The sequence below is a fragment of the Hyposmocoma kahamanoa genome, unplaced genomic scaffold, assembly GCF_003589595.1.
Source record: "Hyposmocoma kahamanoa isolate Upper Pololo Valley unplaced genomic scaffold, ASM358959v1 120, whole genome shotgun sequence".
Lineage (NCBI taxonomy): Eukaryota > Metazoa > Arthropoda > Insecta > Lepidoptera > Cosmopterigidae > Hyposmocoma > Hyposmocoma kahamanoa.
In genome coordinates, this window is record NW_020653415.1 from 1,000,917 (window position 1) to 1,014,657 (window position 13,741).

At 35.9% G+C, this 13,741-nt stretch overlaps 1 protein-coding gene across 1 annotated transcript; it reads left to right on the plus strand.

The window, feature by feature from the left end:
- The first annotated feature begins 1,287 nt into the window (after nucleotides 1-1,287).
- Nucleotides 1,288-7,970, plus strand: LOC113240105 (ectonucleoside triphosphate diphosphohydrolase 5-like). The gene is made up of 4 exons (XM_026477325.1): nucleotides 1,288-1,312; nucleotides 1,632-1,763; nucleotides 5,875-6,031; nucleotides 7,862-7,970. The coding sequence occupies exons 1-4, from the start codon at nucleotides 1,288-1,290 to the stop codon at nucleotides 7,968-7,970; spliced, it is 423 nt and encodes a 140-aa protein (XP_026333110.1).
- Nucleotides 7,971-13,741: the final 5,771 nt, after the last annotated feature.

Below are 13,741 nucleotides of genomic sequence, written 5' to 3' on the forward strand. Positions count from 1 at the left end.
CCGATACATTTAAATGCTGAATGAGACGTTGTGCTTCGCCTCTCAACTTTCCCTTCAAATGCTGCATTTTCTGTGCGTTTGTCAAGGAAGGGTTGTCATGTATACTGCTTTTGTACAGGTCCAGGAACGTAGGCCATTGTGTATAGTCCCCATGGAACGGTGGAACTTCTAATTTTGGCGTAGATTCGAATTGATGCACAGTTGATAAAATTTTCTTATTTAAAAGCCGTTTCATATCCTTGTAATTCTTCTCAAAAGCAGAATATTCTTCTTCATATTTCTTATCTCCGTCGCTTGATACGCTGTCAATTTTTAAATTCAATTTGTCAATATTCTCCCACCGTGTTTGCAAACTTTTTAATTCATCTTCCAGTTCCCATTTTTCTGTTATTTTGTCGATGTCAATATTATTTATTTGGCGTAGTAATGCACGGAAATTGGACTTCTGCTCACTCTTCAACTCGTCTGCTGCTAGCTTCACACCTGCCCCTTCCATGTTGGGAAAGTAGTTCATAAGCAGGTTGCGTATTGTGTCATAAAGATTTTTTGTGTCATTGTAGATATTCTTTACATAGTATAGTAGTCATGTGTTTTTTCATATTCAGAGCAAGAAAGTTGAGCATTGTTGCTGTCAAATTCTGCCCATAAACTGTCAGGGCGATTACCCTTTTTTGTAGGTAATCTTCCGTCTTTCTCGAGGACGAATCCTTATTAAAATTCCTGTGAATTGTTCTGATAGATTCTATTATCTCCTTTTGACGAGCAAGAAGTTCTTCCATTGTTGCACTGGATGTATACTGTCAACGATAATGTCAATAAATGCAGATTAAACCGTTGTTGTTACGGCGATGTCAATTTTCACTGTAATATATTTATGTCAATAAAATGAAGATTAAATCTTGTAAATGTACTGCCACTTATGTCGTGACGATATGCAATGAACGTCTATTCGTTCTTACCGCTGCTGTTACGGTGATGTCAATTTACACTGCAATATATTTACGCACTCACAAATGTCACTGTTTTGTATAAAATGTCACTGTTTTATATAAATGTCACTATGAATTATTGAATTTATGTCAAAATTGTCAAGAATCCATATGCCGATTTTCTTTAGCGATTTTGCACTCTTCGCACGATCGTTGACCGCTCGTCTCAACTTAACTGGTGAGACCCGCTTCTGGGAGGCCAGTTAAGCCGATGCGCTAATCGTACTCTAAGATACAAAACTCACCAAAGAATCAAAACTCGAAGGACGAACATATGAATCCGGCTCGAAGGACCAACATGTACGAGCTGCTTGTCTCGTACAGTAATATGTCAGAATATGTCAGGTGATATCAGCGAGATGATGCAGGGAGATGTCAAAGATGCTGTAGAAATAATACTCGACCGATACCACGGAGTAACTTTATTGTACTGAAAATTATAATTTATACATATTGCACGTGCACAATGTAGGGTGCGACGTTGCATATTGTCAGTTGCACAATAATGTACGTTGACCCGTACAAATGCTTTTGTAAAACAGTTAGAATTATTTTTAAATATTTTCGGCGCATTTGGTTAGCATTAAACAAATATATCAGTTTTCTATGTACACGGGCTCGATGTTCCTCCTTTCATTTCAGGTATGATGTCAAATGACACACCTTCTCTTGATACTGGCGATGTCTATTACGTGTTGGTGGTAGACGCCGGCTCTACGGCGTCCATGATCCATGCTTACAAGTTCTCTCTACCTACAGGCCGACGTAGACAAAGTGAGTGCCTAAAATTATAGACTGTTGGTACCCGAGAATAAGTACTCCGAAGTAGCCTATTCTACTATACTAATTTTCATAGTTTTATTGGTTCATCTTACAAATTTTTGTCCCCTTTCACTCCCTCTAAGATTTAGTTTTGATAAAAAGTAGCCTATGTCCTTCTCGTAGGGCCCATCTATTTCTATACCAAAATTCAGCTATTCAGTTCAGCAGTTTAGGCGTGAAAACGTAACAGACAAACTTACGGTCGCATTAATATTATTAGTAGGGATAAAAAGATATAGTACACAAAAGGCGCAATGATTAAAAAAAATGAATGTTTAATTGAAAAAAAAAAAAACTGAATACTGTCGTAACTTAAAATTGTGGAATTGAGAAAACATTACTTTAAAATAGACTTCTTAGGTTTTTGCGATTGTTACACCTAGGAAATGAAACTATATTTGAAAAAACAAATATACGCGATTTAAATCCGGAAAAATAGTTTAATTTCCTATTACTTTAAAATAAAAAAAAGCGAATGGCTCTTATTGCGAATATTGTGAATGTTTTTATTTGTACTTAATACTTAATTATCCATTTTTAAACGAGAATATTGATTTTCTTGTTTTTTTTCAAATTTATTTTAATATGATTTTATTGCGATATAAATGTGCCAAACACTTGGCAGGCCTAGGCGTAAAATAGGAAAATAAAATAATAAGGTAGGATATTTTTCCAAATTTCAATTCCAATTTCAACGAATTTCGCCATTTCTATGCAAAATGTATGGGAAAATATGCAAAGTATTTTTTTTATTGCAATCATTAATTTTAATTTCGAGTAAAGTCGTTCAGTTTCTAGATATAGATATTTTCTTATTGCAAAGTAGTGACGTAGGTTTACACTTTAAATATTTAGAACAAAAAACATTTTTTTTACCGACTTGAAAAGGAGGAGGTTTTCAATTCGACTCTATTTTTATTGTTGTTACGTGATTACCCTAACATTTGTAAACCAATTTCGATGGTCTTTTTTGTTGGAAAGAGGGTACTTCAGTAGTGGTACCATTCTAATTTGAACAAAATATTCCACCTCTAAGGGTGACAAATTAGGGGATGAATCTGGTTTATTGGATTTTACCAGATTCGGAACCTTTTACCAGATTCGGAAGACAAATTGCTACTCGACGACGAGTTATACGTTGCCATAAAACCAGGACTTTCAACATACATCACAAATCCAATGCAAGACGCGGAGTCTATCGTCGGATTGGTAAAAAAAGTAAATTCCTTCGTGCCAAAGCAAAATAGAGCGAGAACTCCATTGATTGTTCGGGCGACAGCTGGTTTGAGGTTATTGCCTAAAATAATATCAGGAAACATATTACTGCATGTTCGTAATGCTATAGCTAAGTGAGTTTATAATATATTTTTTCTTTTCTGCTCTTTAATCTGTCAATTATAATGTTCTAAGCCATATCACAAAAGCGCTCTGAACCAAAATTTATATCATCTATGGTACCTACTTGCTATTCAATTGGTTATCTGCATTGTTATCTGTATAAACAGTTTAGAGGAGTATATTATGGTTTAGTAGGTACGCAGATCTATAATGAATTTAAAAAAAAGAACGTCGTATTTTTGTTCATTAAAAGAGTCTCCATAAATGCCTCACTTGGTTCCTGAACAGAATGATGTCACCATATTTGTGGAAATATAAAAATTTAAATATTTTTTTTAATTACATCTCAAAATGTTCTATAACCAAAATAACTATTTAAAAACAATATCGAATATGACGTTCCACAAACGCTCTACTGCCTCCTGATTGGTTAAAATAATAAGCGGTATTTTGTCAGTCACGGACACTGTAATTAAAGCTGGGTTATAACGTCTTTATCGAAAAACGAAACGAAACGGTTATTTTCTAAAAAGAAACGCTTTCCAGAAACAGTTACAAAAAAACGCTTTTCCTAAAAAAAACTAACCTCCCTTCATATTTTCCAGGCCTAGATAGAACTGGTTGACGAAATGTTCAGGCGTACTGTAGACGGTCTAATTTGTCATAGAAATATCAACTGAATGCATCTAGCATAAGATCCACAACATTTCAATTCTATAATAAATGGTGATGTGGCAATGTGCAACGACGCTCGTTATGCAACGCGAGTGCACCGTGAGTTATGGGATTTTGTGCGTTCGTACAAGGTGCGTGTTGGGCGCGCACACATACAAGTCGTGCTGAGACGTTTGTATGAAGTTACTACGCTTTTCTTATTGTACTATGGGTCTAATACTCTAATCTTCTGATATCTAGAATGTATGATGACAATTTTTTTTCTTCAGTCTAGGCTATAAAGTAACCCAACATAGTGTCGATATATTACAAGGAAAAGACGAAGGTATCAATATGTGGTATGCTGTGAACTTGTTAAGTGGTACAGTAAAATTAAAATTATAAGGGTCTTATCACACTGGCGATGGCTGATCGAGTTCAAAGCGAGGGGAGACCGCGGCGTCTTTGTCGTGAGTTCTCAGGGGCAACGGCGCTACGTTTTCGCTATCTGTGCGCGGCGAGCGGCGAGAATCCATTTTGTACTGACTGCTGTTATTTTTAATACTTCGAAAACGCAGGAAACGATAACAAAAGCAAATATAATTTAGGAGGATCTATTATCAATTAATCGACTAGAACATACTAACACTAGTGTTATTTTGAACGAGTCAAAAATAATCCTAAAATATGTGGGAATTTCGTTGCATCTGATAGAAAATAACTTAAATCATGAAGACGCACACTTAAAATTGTCAACCGAAGGAAGGCTTTTAATTACTACAAGGTACGTTATTAAATACACAACGGAATTAACACTTTTTACTTCTTTATTTACGGGTGATCATAAAAAAAGTACTAAATTATAATGACAACATGAAAAAATAATAATCATCATTAACGGTGCTTAAATTATGGCAGTTGCATCACAGTTGCATAATGGTGTACAACATGACGTCTATGGCAGCGTGGCGGTGGTGTGTTCGTTAAAGCGCTCGCGGAGTTCCCGCTCGAACTCGCGGCTAGCTGCCTCCGAAGCGCTTTCGCCTCGTTTTTATTATTTTATTTAATACTAATATTCAAGTTACAAAACCCCATAAATATCTACCTTACAGAGTAACATATAATAAAACACTAATGACCAATATTATTATTTATGATTTACACGTATTATCTGCGACGTGTGACGCAACGCGGGTGTCCGATAGCCGGCTTCGGAAACGTCGGTACATGACACCCTTCGGCACAAAATCATCCTTCATCAAAGTCGACAGATATGGAGTTGGTACTTTCACCACAAATTAATTAAAATTCACATTGTGGTGGGAACCCAACTGCTCCACGCTCAGAGTAGCATTGGCTTTCACCCGTATATGGACCAGAATTTCGACAGACTTGGTGGAGTAAAGAAGCCGTGACACGTATAATAACTTGGTCGGTATCGCTGAATGGAGTAAAGGTTTAATCTAATCTAATCTAATCTAATTTAATCTAATCTAATCTGATCTGATCTGATCTGATCTGATCTAATCTTACAATTTACAGGTCCCATGTAAGTCCAGTCCAGTCCAGTCCAGTCCAGTCCAGTCCAGTCCAGTCCATTCCAGTCCAGTCCAGTCCAGTCCAATTTCACTTCATTTCATTTCTCTTCACTTCACTTCGCTTCATTTCATTCCATTTTCATTTCATTTTAGTTCACTCGTTTTAGTTCAAGCCGTGACACGTATAACAAAGTCGTCGGTATCGCTGGACACAATAAATGACTAGGGCCAGTCAGGGCGGTGCCACTAAGGTTACGGCTGGTGTATTTCTTTTTCCTTTCCACCTTTTTGAAACCGTCCTCGTCGCACTGGTCAACTCTTCTCGGTGGTACTGACGTCACAGCTCCAGATATGAGTTTTCGTTTCTTTTTCATTTTCGTCCCCTTTGTTGGTAACTGCCTGAGTTGTGGTTGTGGAGCACTGAGTCGGTTATAAGTCGCCAGTGTGATAAGACTCTATGGAATTAAGTTTTCAGTTTTTCGTAATATTTAAAACAATGCCTTTAAATATTTAAACGATTGTTATAATTATAGATACCCTGGGAAAGAAAAATCCATTGTCATCTCTAGAAATGGGCGAGGTGTCTGCCCAAGTGACGTTTGCGTTGAATCCCGATGGCAATTCTAATCATTTATCAAAGGACGAGTTTGTGAGACCTGCTGTCTTTAATCGTACACTTTACTCTCATAGGTAAGAATCACTTCCTTACTTATGAAAATAAATCGCATCGTTCGTTGATGTAATAAGACCACATCTACTAAATGACAACTTTTTAGGAGAAAGGTTTTACACGTCACGCGTCCTAGCTAGTACGTACAGTGTCCCTAAGGAATTCCGACGAACCAGTTACTTATTTATTTAACAATTTATTGCACAGGAAAAACAAGCAAAAGGCATTGCTTATTTCTAAAAAAAAATCTTTCTGCAGACGTAAAATACAGGACACAGTAATAACGGGTTTATGTGCACAACAAAAAACAAAAATTATATAATAAAAAAACAATATCAATAACTGTGCAATAACTGTAAAAAAAAATGTTTGAAAAAAACAAATATACGCGATTTAAATCCGGAAAAATAGTTTCATTTCCAATATCAATAACATTAAGTCATATATCTATCCTAAATCTCTATCCTATGGTTGCCTGGAAGAAATCGCTATATAGCAGAAATCGCTATATAAGGCCGCCTGTTGCACATTATATCTACTATTAGTATACTTAAGTTACTGTATTGTGATTTTAACTGTGATTTTAATTGTAATTTTACGTGCAATAAATAATATTTCATTCATTCATTTCTTTCAAAATACTTAAACTAAATTTATATTGAATGTCAGAATGTTCCACCATGGTATTCAATTATTTTTTGTGCAATTACTCCACTAGTTTATTATAATTATTAATACAAAGATAGAAACTTAGAAAAAACTCCGGCTTCGAATCGACGTCTCCTAGCAAACCGTGGCAGACGCTATGCCAACCAAGCTTAGTTCGAGTCCGGTCGGATTAAAGGAATTTTAACTTAGATTTTTTTATTTTTACTATTGGTGTTCTAAATTTAAACTTTTTAAAAATGGCATTCTAGAACGCTACACAACCAAAACCGTAAGTGACACCGTGTGTCTCTAGATCGCACGACGGGTTAAAGATTCTACGAACGAAGTTACTCGATAACTTTTTTACGCTTAAATATGGGAGTTATAAAATTTCACATATTTATACGTAATTCGTTACATGTAGGTAGTTTTATTGTTACGACTTTCTTGTGATAATAACATTTTGATGTATAATCACATGTGACTTTATTATACTAAGTGTGTTAAATAATATAGCCGGAAGGTCTTTATTGGACTATTGTGTATGTCCACAAGCTGTGTTTCTCTATACATCTGTCCGACTTTGTTTTTAACCGACTTCAAAAAGGAGGTTCTCAATTAGACAGTTTTTTTTGTATGTTGCACGATTACTCCAGAATTTGTGAACCGAATTTATCATTATTTTTTTTTTTTATTGGAATGAGGTTACCTGAGTATTAGTCCTATTTAAACTTGAAGAAAATATTCACATCACCTCTTAGGGTGGCAAAGTACTGGATCAATCCGATTTCGCGCACTTTCTGGTAACAGATTTTAATAAAAGTTGGCAAATAGATGTAATTGTAATTTAACTGCCTCCGTGGCCGAACGGTTACCATGCCGGACTGCCACGCAGAGGTCCCAGGTTCGATTCCCGTGCCGGGAGAAATATTTGTATGACCTACATTTATTTCTCTCGTGAGTTTGGGTGTAATTTGTGTTTGTCTATGTGTGTGTCCATGGCACCCGCGACACAGGGTTTCCCTAGTGCGGGGCTATGTTGAGTGTGTGCGTTAAAAGTTAATTCCATGAAGATGTGAGGTCTTTTTTTTTATAAGAAAGTGAAAAAGCCAACCTATGAGGGCCGTTTGTTATAATAAAAGCGTTAATACTTATTGAGTCTACAAATTGTATTTACATGTAATTAATGAAAACAATTTCAGTTACCTAGGGCTGGGTATCGAAGAAGCTCGTTTTGGCACACTTCAGTTGGAAGCTGGTGATGTCAGGACTGAAAGTTTCATTTCTGTTTGTCCGATGATGGTCCGATGAAATATAAAAGCAATATTTTCGGTCGAAACGTACAAATCAGGTAATTATTGTAAAAGTCACTCGTAATTAGGTATTATAACTTTTACGAAGGTCACTCTGAAATTACGGAAAAAAACAGTTATTAAGTTCAATGTCTACTACTCAAAGATTCATATAAGTTTAACACTCTAACATTTAGTACGTTAAAAATACAATAGTTAAGTGTTACGCAAGGCTTCAAAGTTGTTGTTTGACGCGAGTGCTCGTATTGAAGCCTGAACAAGCGAAGGATTAAAAAATATGTAGATTCCTGAGCGTATCGAGGGTTTCAAGCCACGAGATGCAAAACAACTTTGCTGCCGAGCGAAACACAACTTTCATTCACCTCACTATAGCGAGGAAGATGGCAGATGAAAGAAAAACAGTCGAACTATATTTTAATAAACAAAAAAAATGTCGCTGTCAATTTAATGTTAACAATAATAAGAATAAAATATACTAACGGATTTAAATGACATAAATAATGTATGACAAATCGCTTAGATGCACATGTCATAGTGTTTGTTTTTTTCATTGAAAGAAAAAGTTAGGTACACCACAGTCCATAGTCAAGTTCCAATTTTAAAAAACTATTCCACTCTAGCGTGGAAAAAACGCTATTGCGCGCAGATTTCCAATGAGAAAGAAAAACTTTCCGAGAGTGAGGTGAAAAATATATTAGGCGAAGTCATTCATTATGAACAATGTATTAGATAATTAAATTCAAAGATTTGCACATTTTCTATTATGATACCAAGGGACGAGATGAACAAATCATGCTCCAGGTGACAAGCGATACACCTGTTCGTATCAGTTGCAGTACCACTCAGAGATTTAAATCGCAAAGATTTGCACGGCATTGTCACTGTGCCCGTCACCTTGAGACATAAGTTTACAAGTCACATGTGCCGGTAATTTCACCAGTACCCTTACCCTTCTAAACCGGAACGCAATCATGCTCACATTACTGCTTGGTGGCAGAAATAGGTTAAATGGCTGTGCTTCCCTGGATGAACACTTTGAGCATTTCATGGAACGCATAACGTTAAAATCTACTCGACGCAAATTTGTTGAACGTTCTACTTTATTTTCAGTTGCCCGGTTTTATTCACGTTAAGAAGAAACTTACTTATGGTGGGACTTATAAACGAATGTTACATTTTTGTTTCAGTGGTGTTTCTCGCGAAGGTTACTCTCCAAAAGAAGTGTATCTGCGCTGTCGGAAGTTCGTAAAGGAGTACATCAAGGCAGTAATGACAAATTCTTTACGACTAAGTAGTTTAAAGAAACTTGCTGCCATGGGATATTATTATCATTTTGCTAACAAAGAAGGACTTATCCGTAAGATATCGATTTTTACAGGGATCGTACAATGATAATAAGTAAATAGATAATTACATATAATAGATGAATAATAAATATATGTCGGAGTTAAGTCCGGAAGAGAGACATCGAAGGAAAAAACCTCAACGCAGATTTAGTCAAGAATTATTTGATAATCGGCTCATTCACTGTTCGTTATTAATTCGTTCAGCCGGTGGTGAAATAGTAAAGTCACCTGAATGCAATTAGTTATTTTATGCACTTTTCACAGTAATTAGTCCGAAAGTATAAGATACGGATAAGGTTAAAACGAATTCTAAATATCACGCGGCAAGTTTAAAGAGGGTGAGGCGGTAAGTCTTCACTGTTCAAGCAACTTTCACAAAAAGCCCCCTCTCTCCGACCATGTCCAGTTTGAGTTGTCGTGACATTTGCAAACAAAGAAACCATGATCGAGACTAGTTAAAATAAGAATAAATCACGTTTGAAGTGATAGCTGGCTCCGATATACATATTTAATTATTACTACTAATCCCGCTGGATTTTATTCAACGCCTTTAGCATACCGTGTCTGACGCTCTCCCAACTGAGCTACGGATCAAACCAACAGACCCTACGAATTATATTATATGTGAATATATAGAAAAGCTTTCATAGATTTCTCACAGATGGCGTTACAGCAAAAAAGTCGTTAATAACCAAAAGCAAAGATCTCAACAAACATATAGAAAAATTCGTAAGTTCCGCCAGTTCTTTCCGTGGTTTAGTTGGCGTGGCTTGACACGATTTACTGGAAGACGTTGGTTCGAATCCAGCTGTTCGATCTTTGTATTAATAATTATTACAAAGGAGTGGAGTAATTTTACAAAAAAAAAAAAATTGAAATCGTGGTGGTCAAACATCGTGATAATCAACAAATCTAAAAAAATTATAACTATACGTCTCACCCCTGAATGCGGGTCTCCTCTTAAACGAAGTTTTAGACCATAGTCCGCTGCGCTGACCCAATGCGGGTTGGGAAATCACACGTTTTCCACAGGTTGTGAACCTTCGAAAACATTTTCTTATTGTTATAATTATTAATTCTTATTTCTCTTCGACTTTTTAGTCGTAGCACCATCTATGAAGTATTTATCACCCAGTTAGTACCTTTACAGTTACCAGTCCTGGCGAGAGATGTCGCTATTCGCTGTATTTAAAATTTTTATTGAATTGATATTCAATTATTTTTTGTGAAATTACTCCACTAGTTTGTTATAATTATTAATACAAAGATCGAACACTCAGAAAAAATTCCTTCGATCCGGCCGGATACGAACCGACGTCTTCTAGCTTACCGTGCCAGACACTATACCAACTAAGATAACCACGATATTTATTGAGTTCTTAGGTTTTTGCGATTGTTACACATAGGAAATAAAACTATTTTTCCGGATTTAAATCGCGTATATTTGTTTTTTCACATGGTCCCATGGTCACGGTTGACTGTCAACCGTGACCATATATAAAACATGTGACTGTCAGGTCGCACGTCTGAGGACAAATTCGTGTAACAATAATGGAAACATGTTATTATTTTCAGTTATACCACGCTATTGACGGATACAGCGTGGAATGGTCTCTAGGAATTGCTTATAACTACATTATGGCAGAGATTACGACGAAACCGGGTCTTGGTGAAGTGCATAATTATCCACAAAACATATTGTTAAACTCTAGAAAATAAAACCTATACGTATTTTATTACCACACGATGGCGGAAGTTTGTTTAGCACATACATACGTTAATTTTCCTTTTACAGTATTGTTACTCTACAGTGCTTAGTCACATAATAACTAACCAAGTGTCGATAAATATATATATAAATATATATATATATATATATACTTTTAACATACTTGGAAATAAGGGATTGAAAAAGTTAAATATATAAAGTTTTAAATAAGTATTTATTAAGAACCATTTATCAGATACAATAAAAATGTTAACACTAAATGCTCTTTTAACACTTGAGTCGCTTCAGTCTCGTCTAAAATGGTTAATATTAATAAACTATTATTACTGATTATTTATTGATTAGTTTAAACCAATATCAAGTTACAATGCTTGACATACTACTACTGAATTAGGGAAAAGTTAGGTTATATTAAAGGTTGAACCACATTCTCCAGCCGGCAACTGCACCGCGTCATAAAAGCTGTTTTGTAAGTTGCATACTGAATAGTGGCTTTGACTGATATGAATATGAATGGCAGTATAACTGTAGACGGGTTTTCCGTGACTCTGGTCGTTTCTCCGCTACTCAGGCTTTCAACTGACATTGATATTCTTTCAATTCGAACATCAAATGCGTAATGGATAAGCGGATATGTTAAACTGGGGATTTGTACACTGTTGTCAACAGCCGAGTCATATGTTTCGAATTCGGCCACGTTGCGGGTTAACAAAGTTAAAAACTGATGCCTTATACCATTGACTTACAATTATATGGACGTCGGGTCCGCGCTAAAAAGTGTCCGCACTTGTAAGGCGCTAAAATCGTATACAGAGCGCGACACTCCGCTTTAGTCTTCATTTGTTCTACTGACGGTACTGCGATGACATTACAATTTAAATTTCGAATAGGTTGACTTGGGACATTTTTTTCGTGGTTTTTGTATTAGACCCGTCGTCCATTTATTTGTAAGTCAATGCCTTATACCTACAAAATTTTATAAAAGGATTAAATCGGATTTTATTTGTCTAACGTATCGTCTCTTGATGCGCTCTAACGTACTCACATGTATATTTCGTGACCTGATCCTTCTGACGGTATTTTCAATCAATAGCCCCCTTTACACGGTCACTCTATTGCGCGTGATCAGGAGCGTACAGGATTGCGCGCTGAAAAGCCTGCACGCGCAATCTCAAGCAATATTTAAGATGTTTTAAGCTAACGTTCTTTCGAGCGTGATTGCTCGTGTTACTTTTTGTTACATCGGAAAGAGCGTTCGTGCAAAGGCTAATTGCAGCGCGTGACTGATGAGCACAATTGCGCGGTCTTTCCCTTTTCCTTCCAGCGCCCGTATACGCGCGCTCAATCGCGTATATTGTTACATTTTGAATCATACTAGACGTTACGGGTGGATATGACGCGTCACAATACAAGCCTAGCGCGTGCACATTTGTCTGTTCAGTCGTGACGCGGGCTTTCCGACGCCACCACCTCACCTGTCCTGACACAGATCAAAATTGATTCTGATGCGACACAGCACAAGCCATCACAACATATGGTGACACACTAACATAAATCTCATCATGTAAAATGTATGTACCCAATGCCGTTCTGACGCGTCACGACATGACACGTCAGACAAATATAAATCCGAATTTAGTATTACAGGAATGTAAGATTTCAAAAGATTCATCAATTTATTAAACATGCATAACCTACACAAATAAACTGCAGTGTGCTGTTATTGTGGTATGGAAGGCTGGATTGCATTTTGTGGTGCCTTAAGGCAAGTCGAAACAGTTTTCATTCTTCCTTATTATAAGGTAGGTACAATTTTTCACCTTCAATTTAAGTGTACAAAGGAAAACACATCTAAATTCCTACTTAGTAGAGTCATTTTAACATATAGTTAATAAATACAAACGAGTACTAATGATATAGTGTCAATGAGAGTCTACAGAGTCTACTAAAAGGGACAAAGCATATCAAGCGTAAACAGCACAATTTCTTCTACTTTTAGTAGGTGTCCAGCTTTATTAGAACCTCAGTAGCGTTTAAGGTTGTTAGTAGAAAACATTAACGTGTGAATTTACGCCCAATCTGCGCCGACCCTAAGTCCTTAAGTTAACGACAATTTAGTACAAATATTTGAAAGATTTCTAACTACCTACGATTCTGAGTAACTTTACAATTTTATTTGCTCTATACCTCAAACGGGATATATGGAGGAAGAATCAAGAAATACGAACTGTCACTTTGCATGTTTTATGTAACGATGTAAATAACATTTTCAATAAAGAATTTTGACAGTATGTATAACTTTTGCTTACAAGTAACTTTGAAAATGAGTTTACTCGTATCATATAAGAGCAATATGAAAAACAATGAACACTTGAAGAATATACATTTTTAGTAAGAAACAAACTAAGAAAGCAACACGAAGAAAATTAAATTACTTTCAAATTTCAATTGCAATTTTTTTTATTAAAAATTTCATTTATAATGTCACATATAAGCGACTCCACTCCGTAGTAACGTTTAGAATATTTATTTACAAGGAATTAGAAAAACTACTGTTTACAACTAAGAAGTTTGAAAATTGTTGGTTGACTTTTCAACGAGAATGTTATAACATTTTATGATTATTATTGTAAATATTTGTATACAGTTAGGACCCCTTCAAATTAGAAGTTTGCAGATGCGATGCAGTGGCGC